Source organism: Phyllosticta citriasiana (genome assembly GCF_038021145.1).
Source record: "Phyllosticta citriasiana strain CBS 120426 chromosome Unknown IWZ02scaffold_3, whole genome shotgun sequence".
NCBI classification, from domain to species: domain Eukaryota; kingdom Fungi; phylum Ascomycota; class Dothideomycetes; order Botryosphaeriales; family Phyllostictaceae; genus Phyllosticta; species Phyllosticta citriasiana.
The window spans coordinates 1,518,439-1,530,770 of NW_027117280.1; the positions used below are offsets into that span (position 1 = coordinate 1,518,439).

The window sequence follows — 12,332 nt, forward strand, 5'->3', positions numbered from 1 at the left end:
CACAGGCACGGTGGGTGCGGAAAGAAATTGAACCTCCTGGCACTGTGGGTTGCAGCGTCAACATCAAGCGTAGAGATCGGCACAGCAACTTACCACAGCATTTCAAAGTCCTCAGAAGTCCCTCCTGTACCACAATCGCTCAAACATCAACATCAGCCACACATCGTGCCTCCACAGTGGATGTCTCAAAAAATTATACACTGGGGCTCTACCTGCAGTTATGATGACGGCTCCCAAAGCGCACTCACTGGTAGCGGACGATCGATTCCTCGTTGTGGCTGTGATTGCGGACGACTGCTCCCTAGGCGTGGTTATAGTGGCGGACAACTGCTCCCTAGATGCATCCATAATGGCGGACGGCGGTTCCAAGGAGGCCTTTCTGCATCCACTGTGCCTCGCCCACGCGTGAAGACTGACAGCGCCCGGCCCAGCGCGACGCAACGCAACGAGCGTTCCAACGGCCCACGACAGCGGCCCACAACGGCGGCGTTGCGCAACGCCATGTTCAGAGTTACCTCACCTTACCTTAGCCACCCTCCACGCACCACAGAGAGCCGACCAGCCGTCAAAGCCCCATGCAGACGCCTGCAGCGATGGACGTACAGTGATGCTTCCGGACAACTGGCTGCCGGACCCACCCACACACCCACCTTGCGTCCTCTCGTCCTCTTGTCCTCCCGCGACTAACCGAAACAACGACGAGAGCAATATATTGCTCTCGGGCTCTGCGTTTGAAGTTGTCTTTTCTGGCGGCATGGGCCGACCGCGCGCTTTCCCCGTTCCGGTTGTTTGCATGTTTGGACCTGCTGTTTCGACGTTTTTGTCTCCGCTGTGCAGCGATGCATAGGTACTTACCTTGTTCGGCGCCTCGGCACGTTGTGTGTTGATTCAGTTTGCGACAACGTCGTACGAAATCGGGCTGACTCGACTCAGGAATATGAAAAGGGATCGATTCGAGAAGACAAAAAGAAATCCATTATCTCACTGGTGGACAGCTCATCAGGGCAGACTCCTGCAAAAGGACAAGGCTCCTTGGATGAGCGAGACCAGGCCAGGCCCACGTGCGCCTAAAACTCATCCAAAATTGACATCCCAATATTCGCCTGGCTGGGTACCCGGAACTTCCTTCTTTCAGCCATTCAACCTGCTTCTCCGCCGCATGCTCTACTAGGTGTGGTATAAAGGTGGATGGTGGTAGGACGGTACAAAATATTGGTGTCTCGTACTGCAAGTCTTTGACCACGTCGAGCCATGGGCCATCTGGTCGAAGAATGCTTCCTCATTGACGACACAGAGCACCATGTTGTTCGTGATACGTGTTGACTGGGTTCATTTCGTGCGTAAAAACAAGTCTTTTGACCTTACACATATTGGGATCTGCCAAGTGTCAGAAAATGCACAACAAGTATTGGAAGAGCAACTTACAGCCACCTAATACCCTCGCCGTAACCTTGTCTCATGACCACCGAGCACATAAAGACCTCAATGGGCCGAATGCCCTCGAGCGGCACCTTGCCCTTGCCAGTAGTGTGGTATAGGCCAAGCTCGTGGCGGAGCTGGTCCTCGGAGACGGCGTTGGGGTGGTCGATCTTGTTGCCGAGGATCAAGAATGGCGTCTTTTGCAGCTCCTCCATTGACAGAAGCGCGTCGAGCTCAGCCTTGGACTCTGCGAAACGTTCGGGGTCCTTGGCGTCGACGAGGAAGACGATGCCGGAGACTTCGGGGAAGTAGTCTTTCCAAAGGCGACGAGCCTGCTGGTGACCTATTCGCAATGTTCGATTAGCGAATGTCGCGATACGGACTCGGGTGATTTTGCAAAGGACGTACCACCAAGGTCAAAGGTGGTGAAGCGGCAAGCTCCGATGGTGAGCTCCTCCGAAGCTGGGATTCTGTCAGAACCATTGTTTGAATTCAATCATCGGCGATGACATACTAGGGTGGAGAGTGGGCTGCAGGATAGCTCTGTGATTCAGGTCAGCGACGATGCAATCGAGCCAAATGCCATTGCTCCAGAAGTCTGTACGTACACGCGATCGTTCTGCACGCGAATTAGTCATTTCCGAGCTGTGAGGCCGCAATCACGGAAAGCTTTACGTACCTTGAGCATGTGCAAAAGGGTGGTCTTGCCGGCGTTGTCCAGACCGAGGAAGAGCAACTTCTACACGCCCGAAACCATCAGCACGGCATACACCCACAACTAAAACCAATTTTCATCCATGTTGGGATCCGGGAGCAGATTCGCGAGCTCAGAGACAAAGGGCGTGCTAAGATAACGTACTGCGTGCTTGTTGAGCAAGCCCAGGTTGGCCAAGACATCCCAGACTGGAGTGGGAGAATGTCAGTAATGGTTCATCAAGCACACATCGACTCGGGTGCTCCGAGCTCGTGGGACTGTAGAGGATGTGCAAAGGCGCGAGTCGCTGGCGTGCAGGGAGTCGAGTTGGGCTGAGGGAATCTTGTAATGGGCCACGAGAACGTACACCAATCGATGATCCACATGGCGGCTGTAGGTAGAGTCTCGCAAAGAAAGGAATCTGGAGGCGCGAGTCTGGGTGTCGAGGTGGTGGTAGTGAATGAGTTGGTGAAAGTCGGCGATGTGGGCTGGGCGGTGGTGGATGATGATGTGGGAGGAGCAACGTCAATCTGGCTCTTGGCACCCCGAACCTGGCAGCTGCCTGCCTGCCTGCCTGCCTGCCTGCCTGCCTGCCTGCCGGAAAGTGTTCGGTCGGCGACGCCACACGACACCGCCATAGCGTGGCCAATTGCAGCAGCATGTCCACCCAAGCAATCACAAGGTTCAGGTGAGGTTGGAAGCAGAATAGCATCTTCAATTCAAGTCGCAGCTTGTTCCTCTACCTGCTAACTTTCCTACGCTAAGATGACCTCCCTGAAGCAGTCGTCCTCCGAGGCTGATGCAAATGCGTCTCATGAAAAGAAAAGCAACCCCCCAAGCCCAAGAGTCCGACAGACCGAACGACTTGTCAAGAACCGACCTAGCCCAGAAACAGAATAGAAATAAAAGCAGAAACGCCCGGGTACCCGTGGCACCAAATGTTCGGTCGTAGCTCATCGGATTCAGTCTGGCAGCCCTGTCGGCGTTCCAGACACCCTCAAGTCCCACCTTGAACAGGCGGTCTATGTCAAACTGGTGTATCGTCGTAAACCCTCGCAATGATGAAATGACTGAAGAAAAGGCAATGAAAAGCATCAGTTCACTCAAGTTCCTGCGCTTCAACGTCCAGCGGTGGAGAAGAGGACCGTTGAGCGGGGGGTATTTGCAAAAAGCCCAAGGAAATATGTAAAAAAGTTGAATGACAACATCTTTTCAAACTGCAAAATCCTGGAGAGTGCGACCAGCAAATCTAACCTCTGTGCAGCAAGGCAAGAAGCAAGATCTGTGACGATGCCAGTCAAAACCAGCGGCGCTCCTCTCTTCTAATAACTCAAGACGTGAACAGGCTCGGCCCGTTTGCCCTTGTAGGCAGCAAGGCCAAGTCCCATTTCTTTCATACGCTCAACACCTCTCCCGGGTGCCGGGCGACGTTCTTTTTCTTTGCACTGCTTACGGCAGTGCTTCATGTACAGTTTTTCTTTGCGACGCTGGCGCTTGAGAGCCGTGCCAGCCTTGATGTCCATAGGACCCCGCTTGAGGATATCCGTGTGGGACTCGTTGTCCTCATCATCGTCGTCCTGTGCATCGTTGAAGACGGTGGATGGTCGCGGGAGCGACGCAGCGAGCGTCTGAATGTGACCGTGACCCATTTTGGCACAGTGGACCTTGGCCTGGTGGGCTTTGGATGTCGCAGCCAGGCACGGACGTCGGCTAGGAGCCGGCGAACGAAGACGCAAGGCAGGTGCAGGTGAACGAGGACGCTTGGGTGAGAGGCATGCAGCACGCCGGGGCGGCGGCGAGCGAAGGCGCTTCGGGGATGGTCCGGGGGAACGCTTGGAGCCTGCCCGGGAACGGCCGCGACCACCCACCTCGTGAATCTGGTCGAGTTGACCATGCATCAACATGTGCTGGTCGCTTTCGTCCTCCTTTACGGCAACCTCGACGTCATCATCCTCGTCGTCATCTTCCATCTCGGGGTCCGAGGTTGGAAAAGTCGGGTCAATGTCCTGTGGAACAGCCTTGTGTTTCGCTGCCCGGCGTTGCTCAAGGGCGGAATAGTAAGCAGCCTCCAGGGGGCGATCCTCATCCAAAGTACCACACACGAAGTCGGTGCTATCAGGCAACTCAGGGCTGTGAGGCCTAATGGCAACCGCCTTTCGTGGCTTGGGTGTCTTTCTGGATTTGTGGAACATGCGAACAGAACCCGTGGTGCTTACCAAAGATTCGGTAGACGAGTCTGAGAGACTCCGGTGACCAGCGCTCGGCCGAATATGTTCAGGTTGATCGCCAAGCGCAACGGCGGAGGTGCGGCCAGGAGCCCACCACTGGTAGTCCGAACCGGCATCGCTCTCATCATCGGACACGGCGAAGCCGCCCTCGTCGTCTGTTTGGAAGCCGGCGGTCGAAACAGTTTTGTGCGAGACAATGGAAGCCACGTCGTCTTCGTCGTCCTCTTCCTCGGCTTCTTCCTCGTCGACGTCGTCGTCGTCGTCGTCGTCATCGTCCTCGGCTTCCAAGTCGTCGTCTTCGTCGAGCTCGTCGTCTTCATCTTCCACGTCGTTCTCTTCATCCTCCAAAGCCTCTTCCTCGACCTCTTCGCCAAGACGCCGAAGACCGTTTTCAATGGTCAAAGTATCCCGAACTGTAAGACGACTCTTGTGGCACGTTTGCTCTTGTGTCCACTCTTCAATTTCCTCTTCGGAGCTGGCAAACTCGTGAAACCGCGTGGCTTCGCGGCGACAAATGTCCGAACTGGCACTGAACTTCCGGCTGTGACCATACATTGGAGCAGCCTTCCGGACTGTCTTGGGAGAGTCGTTCTTAACGGTAGAATCAGAATCCCGGTGAGCCCTCGGTGTCTTGGGAGTTGCCGATGTCTGACGCGGGGGTGGAGGCGGACTGCCGCAGCGCGGCTTCTTGGGGGTCGTGTTTACATTGCAAGCAAACTTGACAGCACGGACACGCAGACCTTGTTCGGCAGGTTCCTGTTCCTGTGTTGCAGACGTTGTCGTAGTCTCCTTGTTTCCGCAGGCAAACGTAATGCATCTCTTCCTGCCCAACCCGGCTTCGACGGCATGCTCGCTGGTTGTAGATTTCTGTGCCGTGGTCGTCACGTTCTCGACATGATCGTCGTGTCGGATCTTGAGGGACGTTTCGGCCTTGGTGATTTCCATATTTAGAGGTGGAAGTGGTTGCATGAAGGGGAGAGGAGGACTAGGAGAGCTGGCACGGGTACCAGGGCTCGTGAAGCCTCCATCGCTGGTGAGTTCAGCCGTTGATGCGATGCTTGGGGTGCTCCAGGTAGAGATATTGGAGAATCCCCTGTGGAATTCGTGGTGCTCTTCGTCAGACACGGACTCGCTCTCCGAATGGAGAGCCTGTGTGAGCAAAGACTGTTTCTGCGGACACGACGTTGGCGTGGTTTTGGAAAACCCAGTAGAATTGACAGGTACGGGTTTGATAGTCGTGGGACGCGGAGTGGACTGCATTTCGTCGGGCGGTTCGTCGGTGTCGGCTGCTAGATCTTCTCCTATGCTGAGCGAATCCTCGACCCTTGTGGACTGGACCTGTTGAAACACGTGGTTCGGCATGTTGTCGGATGTGTCGATGTTCTTGTTGTGTGAAGGCATGAAGAGTGTCGCTATAGTCTGAGACAATGTGTCGTTGAATGGATTGCTGCCGTGATGGTGTGTATGCGTCTAAGGAAGTCCTAGCAGCGTGTTTTCCTGGTGGCGATCGACGACGACCAAAGCCCACAGCGTGGACTGATCGGAGTCGGAGCGTGCAAAGAAGTCTTTGCGGTCTGTCGTATGTCCCTAAGGACAGTGTTGCTATAATATCAAATTGACCATTGTGGGAGGGTGTAAATGGCGTTTCAAGGTTGGAAGCGGAGAAGAAGGTGCCTGTTGCTGGTAGATGAAGCTTAGGGCATGCAGATGTCAGGATGCGGAGGGAGCTGGGCCAACCTTGCAACGGTGTCGCAAGATGCGGAGGGCAGCTGTGGCGAAGGAGTCGGTTAATCGGATGGCCGAGTCAAACACCGGAGTGAGGTGGAAGGGTTTGTGCCGCCTTTGGTGGAGATATAGTTTTGGCAGCAGCAGCAGCAGCAGCAGCAGCAGTAGAGAAAGCGCGCACGGCACACGGGAAGCGCGCGGCAGCGAGAGCGACCGCGGGGTGTGCGTGGGTGCGCGCGGAGGATGGTGGACTGTTGATGGGGGTGGAAGAGAGGAGAGGGAGAGAGGAGAGAAAAGTAGGTACTGGGGGGACAGCGAGCAGGCGGACCGGACAAGCGAGAGGACGACTGGCGCTGGCGCTGGCGCTGGCTGGCTGGCTCTGGCGCTGGCTGGCTAGGGCGACGGGCAGAGGCACCGCAACGCACCGCAGGCTTTTCTCTGCGCGAATTGCGCTGGATTGTGCCGACCATTTCCCTTCAGACCCATGGCCCCCCCCCCCCCCCCCCCCCGTTGATGACAGCAGCCTTGAGCGCTCCTCAACCCAACTACAGCATCGTGGCACTGCTCTCGCCGCGACCAGCTCCCTTCAGCCCTATCTGCACATCCCTTTTCGACTGCTTGAATATCTCTACTTACATCCATCCTGTGCGACAAAGACCCTGCCCATCTCCGTCGCTGTCGCCGTCTTGCCACGCCCACTGACTGACTGGCCTTGCGTCCGAGGCCCCCATCATCCATTCCCACTGCGACGTTGTTTCTCTGCTGAGTGACATGTCTACACCGCTCTTCGTACCTCCCAAGGACCAGCAGTGGGAACTTCACGGCCCCTCGGCGGACGCTGTCGTGGCTCACGCGGTCATCTGCCAGTAAATCCCGCGCATGCCAGCCCCCCATTCGGCCTGTCTGCCCAACTGCAGGGGCAGCTCCATGGAGCCCTTTTCCGTCCAAGCGCCGCAGCCGGCCGGCACCAAAACTCGTCGCGTTTCAACTCGGCCAGCCCATCTTCACCTTGCCGTTGTTGCAGTGGCGCACAGAAACGGTCGGTGCAGCCCTCAGCCACCCACTTGCAAGGATTGTGTTGTGATCAAGGCTATGTGTATGTGTCTGCGTGCCTCTGCTTCCGCCCCGACGTCATTGGGCATAAGCAAAGGCACCTACACTCAACCACCACGCTCTTTGCCTTTCGTCATTTGTCAACGGCGTTACTCGCCCACAGTCGCCTTGCGTCACTGTCATGATGGTGATTCTCCGCTCATCCCACCTCAGCCAGCCACATCAACATCCACAACCACCGCCATCCAAATGACACTGCATGTGGTACTGTACTTACCGTCAGCACGTTCCAGAAGGCGCGCTAGGTATGAATTGCGGTTTGGGACCGTCTTCGGGCAGCCACCCGAGACCACTGCTGGCCTTTCCTCTTTGGTAAACTTTGTGAGCCAGCACCATCGGATTCGTTTCCACCACCTTGACCGGGATTTCTGCCACTGCGCATTTTGATCTCGAGAGCACGCGCCTGACTTCCAATCGCTCTCTTTGCAGGCTCGCGCTGACGTTTCCTGCTTGATGAGTGCCAAACCGCCGGTGTCGATCTCCGGGGTACATCACCTAGTCAGTGGGTGGTCGACCAGCGCATTGAGTCGAGTTCCGCGCACTTGGTACTTGTCCTGCACGTTACCCCCAGGCCACCGGTGCGGAGATTGGCTGAAGCCAATTTGGTTGACCTGGAAGGTCACCAAGATTTTTGCAAAAAAACATTATTGCCACCAATGATGGCCACTTTTATGTTAGTAAGCCGCTCTATTCCCAGGGTCTAATGGGATCCCAGTAGCTCGAGTGCATGGGCTGTCTGCGATCGAACTGTTGCGGCGAGATCGTCCTGCAAACAACTTGTTTTTGCATTCAACGCCCGCCGTTGAGCTGTCTGCTCGTCACTTTGTGAGCTTCGCACGCCATGAGTTACTTTCTTTCTCAGGCCCGTTTCAGGGTGCAATGTCGGTAATCTTGATCCTCTGCTGTACCCCAGATTCAATGACTTTTAGGCGGGCAAGGTGGCTGTCGTCTTGACAAAGATAGGAACGGCAATACCCCCGGCTGTGTTTCACGCTGGACAGCTTACAGCCGCAGATCCGCTCCCAATTGTCTTTTACAGTTCGGCCTTGAGAACATACGGCTGTACGACTCCGCAAAATTATCTTGAGCAGGCCACCTCTGCCATGTTCTGCAACTCAACGGGCGATGTCCGCAACAAAGAGAGTTGAATCGAGATCATGATCCAAACGCTTGCATTGTGCAGCGCAGGTCTAGACAAGTATGGCAGCTGGGTCTGCCAGATGCACGCTCTTAGAACAACAGCTTTCTAATCGAGGGTGTAGGCTTTGAGACAAGACTCGAGAACGTTCTCGCCTTGCCTTCCGTTTCCTGGTGCAGTTCTTTGCTGCCAAACGTTGCACCCAAACCCATTCTGCTCTTCACTAAACCAGGGACTTGTTCAAGAACTAACCGGCGCAACCTTGCAGCCAGCAGAGACGAAGCATTCTCGTCAAACGCAGCGCAATGTGCTGCAACATGTCCGTCCCACACATGCGCATGATTTTCTTCCCTGAGACTTTGTTTCCTGCAGTCGCACGCTTAGCAGCCAGCATGGCGACTTGCCCGGCGGTGACTTTGCCAATTTCCAAGTCCTTGGTAGTATGACGCTCTCTGTCGGCTGCTCTTTTCAGCGACTGCTCAGCCGCCCAGAAATGATGATCCCTTCTATGATTGGCTGCTAGCGCGGCATTGTCGGGCGATTGGAGTCGGCTGTCGATGGTGGTGAGCGGGCGGGGCCGTCGTCGGAACGAGCACCAAGCATCAATCGGTCTCGTAAACACAGCTTGCACTGCCAAAGTGTAAGAAGATTTGCATGCAGGTCTCCACGGGACTGCTTTTGTCCCTACACACTGGTCACTGGATCCGATGCTGGACGGCCTATATGCAGCGAACCACCCATTGCTGCGAATCTTGCTGCCTGTGATTTTCTTTTCTCACGGCTTCACAGAGCATCCGACCCGAGAGCGCCGGCCGTGGAGAGTCAAGCACTGCGCCATGCTTGGCTGCCACCGTTGCAAAGAATGCTTAGCTTTGACTGCCATCAATCAGCGTCATTGCCGTTGAGCCGGATTTGCGCCCACCACCAACCAACAGCTGGTCGCCAAGCTGTGGAGTCCTGGCTGTACCTCCCCTCTTTGTCCTTCGTCTGAGGCCAGGCAGCGAATTGCATCTGCGCTCTTCCTGCCTCCCCCCACTCTCCGTCGACGGCATGAATGCTCTCTCGCACGCGCGTCTGCGCGAGCTCCGAAAGAAGGCCGTCTGTCGACCCCGCATCTCGTTTACCGCTGCCTGCCGTGGAGAAGGGGGCATGGAGACGACGATGTGGTGTGTTGCGATGCAAGGCCCTGTCGTCAGGTGGGCACATCCAATGGCGAATTCCTGTCTCGTTTTTGTCGTACACGTCGAGTTCATGCCGAGTCAAGGGCTGCGCGGTTCGTCGAGAGTCGTATTTTTCCCTACCTACATGCCATTCTGGGCAACTGTCGCATGCACCCAGCCAGACCTGCATGGCATGGAGCGCATGCATCACCAGCGGACGAGCTAAGGCGGTGCAACAGATCACCAAAACAATGCGTTCGTTCGGCTCTTGGAATGTCTCTCCTCTCCCGCCAACCTACCCACAGATTCGGGCATGACAGGTTTGTAGCTCTCTTGTTGTGTCACAGACGACCGCAAGCGGGTAGCACACCACCATCACCACCACCATCTCTCAGACCGCAGGCGGGGTAGCTGCACATCATCACCTACATGCGTTCGGACTGCTCTCAGACCTCTGCTGCTGCTGCTGCTGCTGCATCTAACCGGTCAATCACTCCTCGGCGCCGCCGCGACAGGCGCCGCGCAAGCAATCAACAATCAAAGGGAGAAAAACAAAGCGCATCTCCTCCGCCTTGCTCCCCCCCCCCCCATGCCACGACCAACAAAGCGAAACCAAGCGCACATGGAATAGCCAATCCGTCCGCCCGCCCGGCGGCTCCACGCGCGCAAACGCCTCATCCTCCTCCTCCTCTTCCTTTGACATTATTCCCAATGAACCGGTAAATGAAAGAAACGCACGCACGCAGGCACGCGCGCGGGCGCCGCACTCGCGCTGGTCTGGGTCCCGGCTCGCTCTGTTAGCAAATACCTATGCAACCAGCATGTGGGCATGTGGCAGAACATGGCATGCGGCGGCATGGCAAAGCTGCCAGATAAGGCAGTGGCCGTCGAAATAGGATAGCTATTTGCATCACGGGCACTGTGGCGCCGCGGCGGCGGCGGCGGCGGCGTGTCCGACCAATTTCCCTCGTCTCTCTCTCTCTCCCCCCTTTGTTGCGTTGTGCGCGAAATTAACCATGCCATGCCATCTGATGCTATCAAGGAAGGGGCGCGGCGCAAGGTGATCCAATCGAAAAAAAAAAAAACAACAAAAATGTCTGCCATGGCCATGCGGCGGGAGAGGCGCGACTGGATTGATTGTCTTCGCGCGTGGTGCTGCTACATGCCGGTACGTCCCGTGGGCTGGCTGGCCAGCCTGGTCTCGGTCGTTGTTGTCCGGCTAGATCGTCTACCTTAGGACGCAGCTGGCGTCTTCGTCCTTTGTTGGGCAGGAGTGCTAGTCACGCTGAGGGGGGGAGGGGGGGGGGGGGGGGGGGGGGGGGGGGGGTAAACCATTGCACCAGGTCCTCTTCGCCAGCGGCGCTGTCTGCACGTGGAGAGCCCGTGGCCAACCCCTGGCCCTCATCCCTTGTTGCTTTCTTCGCTGTCTTGTTGCTCGTCTCATCCATGTCGTTCGTCGCGGCGTCAATTTGTTTGTCGTCTTGACTGCTGCATCATCTCCTTTGCTCCGTACCCATCCTACCAACCCTGTTTGTGTCCGCTTTTGTTCGTTCGTTCTCTATCTTGTCGGTCTGTGAGCTGCCACCCTTTTTCTCCCCCTTTCTTTTTTTTTTTTTTTTTTTTCGTGCAGGATGGATGGATGGATGGATGGATAGTGTGGTCGCACTCAGCCACTTCGCGGAGCGCCTGGTCCGTTCTGGCCTCGTCGAGACTGACTGACTGATTGCACTGCTGGAACAAACAATGTGATATGTGATGGCCCGCTGCTGGCGCCGTCAGTCAGCACTTGGGCTGGGCTGGGCGCCGCGCTGCACTGCACCGGATCGACGAGTCGACTCTGGTTGTGTGCCTCTGCTTGCAGGCCCGCCCAGGTCAGCAGCAGTTCTTGGACTGGACACCCTGGATTCCTGGCGTCCCACAGCTCCTGAGCTCGTCTTGTCGCTGCCTTGGTCGTGGCCGTGTTTTTTTTTTTCGTTTTTCTTTTTTTTTTTTTGTTTGGTGTTTTCATTTCGTCGTCATGGTAGGCCTATCGAACCCCTCCAACCGAAGACAATCTAGGAAAGGACCCCTTCATCCGCAGTCCAACCGACACCCTCCAGGCCCGTACCCCTCCTCCACCTCATGTAGAGCCTCCACTAAGACCCCAGCCCTCTGGATCAGGAAGGCGTTAACATAGCTTAGACAACCACTCCGTAACTACTCCGGCCGAACCCTCCCACTCCTAATAATGATTAGATGACCGTTTAGCGGTAAGGTAAGGGCTTAATACTATTCATCTATATAGTATACCTAGGCTAGGGCGGCATATAGAGCTCTATTATTAGTAATAATGTTAACTTATAGTTATCTAACGGTAGTAATAGGGCTAGATTAAATTATAAGTAATATTAGCGTAGATTAAACCTAGGTTCTATAGTATTATTTATTTTCTATAATAAGTATTAGCTAACTATACTAGCTAGCTAGAAGATATACGCTACTAGTTAAAAACCTTACCCGCTTTTTTTACCTTTATAGGTGCTAAGAAAGGTATTATATAACGCTAACTAAAAATAGTACTACTAGAGATAGTACTAGAACACTATAGTAGAGTATATATATAATCTACCTTACCTACTACCCTATACTATATTTACTTTTCTATATATATCTTCTTCCTATCCCCCTTCCTTTTATTACTATTACTTCATGCTACCTATCTACTTAGATAATAGTAGGAAGGCTAGTTCTTAGCCCCCCCTTACCTAAAAAGAGCCTAGATAAACTATCTATCTATAATAACCCTATACTAACATTATACTAAGAATTATACTTTATTATATAAGATTCTTTAGCTAGGCATCCCTACTTACCTT

The 12,332-nt window shown here is 54.9% G+C and overlaps 3 protein-coding genes across 3 annotated transcripts; all 3 read right to left on the reverse strand.

Moving 5' to 3' along the window:
* Positions 1–1,361: 1,361 nt before the first annotated feature.
* On the reverse strand, positions 1,362–2,499 carry IWZ02DRAFT_488332 (ADP-ribosylation factor family-domain-containing protein; the record flags this gene model as incomplete). The annotated part of the gene is made up of 8 exons (XM_066769457.1): positions 1,362–1,377; positions 1,426–1,762; positions 1,828–1,881; positions 1,934–1,962; positions 2,028–2,038; positions 2,099–2,158; positions 2,279–2,322; positions 2,481–2,499. The coding sequence occupies 8 exons, from the start codon at positions 2,497–2,499 to the stop codon at positions 1,362–1,364; spliced, it is 570 nt and encodes a 189-aa protein (XP_066625377.1).
* A 290-nt stretch (positions 2,500–2,789) lies between these two features.
* On the reverse strand, positions 2,790–3,392 carry IWZ02DRAFT_185748 (uncharacterized protein). The gene has a single exon (XM_066762342.1). It carries the CDS (start codon positions 3,206–3,208, stop codon positions 2,828–2,830), a length of 381 nt encoding a protein of 126 aa, XP_066625378.1. The 5' UTR covers positions 3,209–3,392; the 3' UTR covers positions 2,790–2,827.
* A 43-nt stretch (positions 3,393–3,435) lies between these two features.
* Positions 3,436–5,703, reverse strand: IWZ02DRAFT_373147 (uncharacterized protein; the record flags this gene model as incomplete). Its single annotated transcript, XM_066764685.1, has 1 exon — positions 3,436–5,703. One exon carries the CDS (start codon positions 5,701–5,703, stop codon positions 3,436–3,438), a length of 2,268 nt encoding a protein of 755 aa, XP_066625379.1.
* Positions 5,704–12,332: the final 6,629 nt, after the last annotated feature.

Coding starts and splice junctions, on each gene's coding strand:
- IWZ02DRAFT_185748 (XM_066762342.1), bottom strand. CDS start 3,208: ATGCTTTTCATTGCCTTTTCTTCAGTCATTTCATCATTGCGAGGGTTT.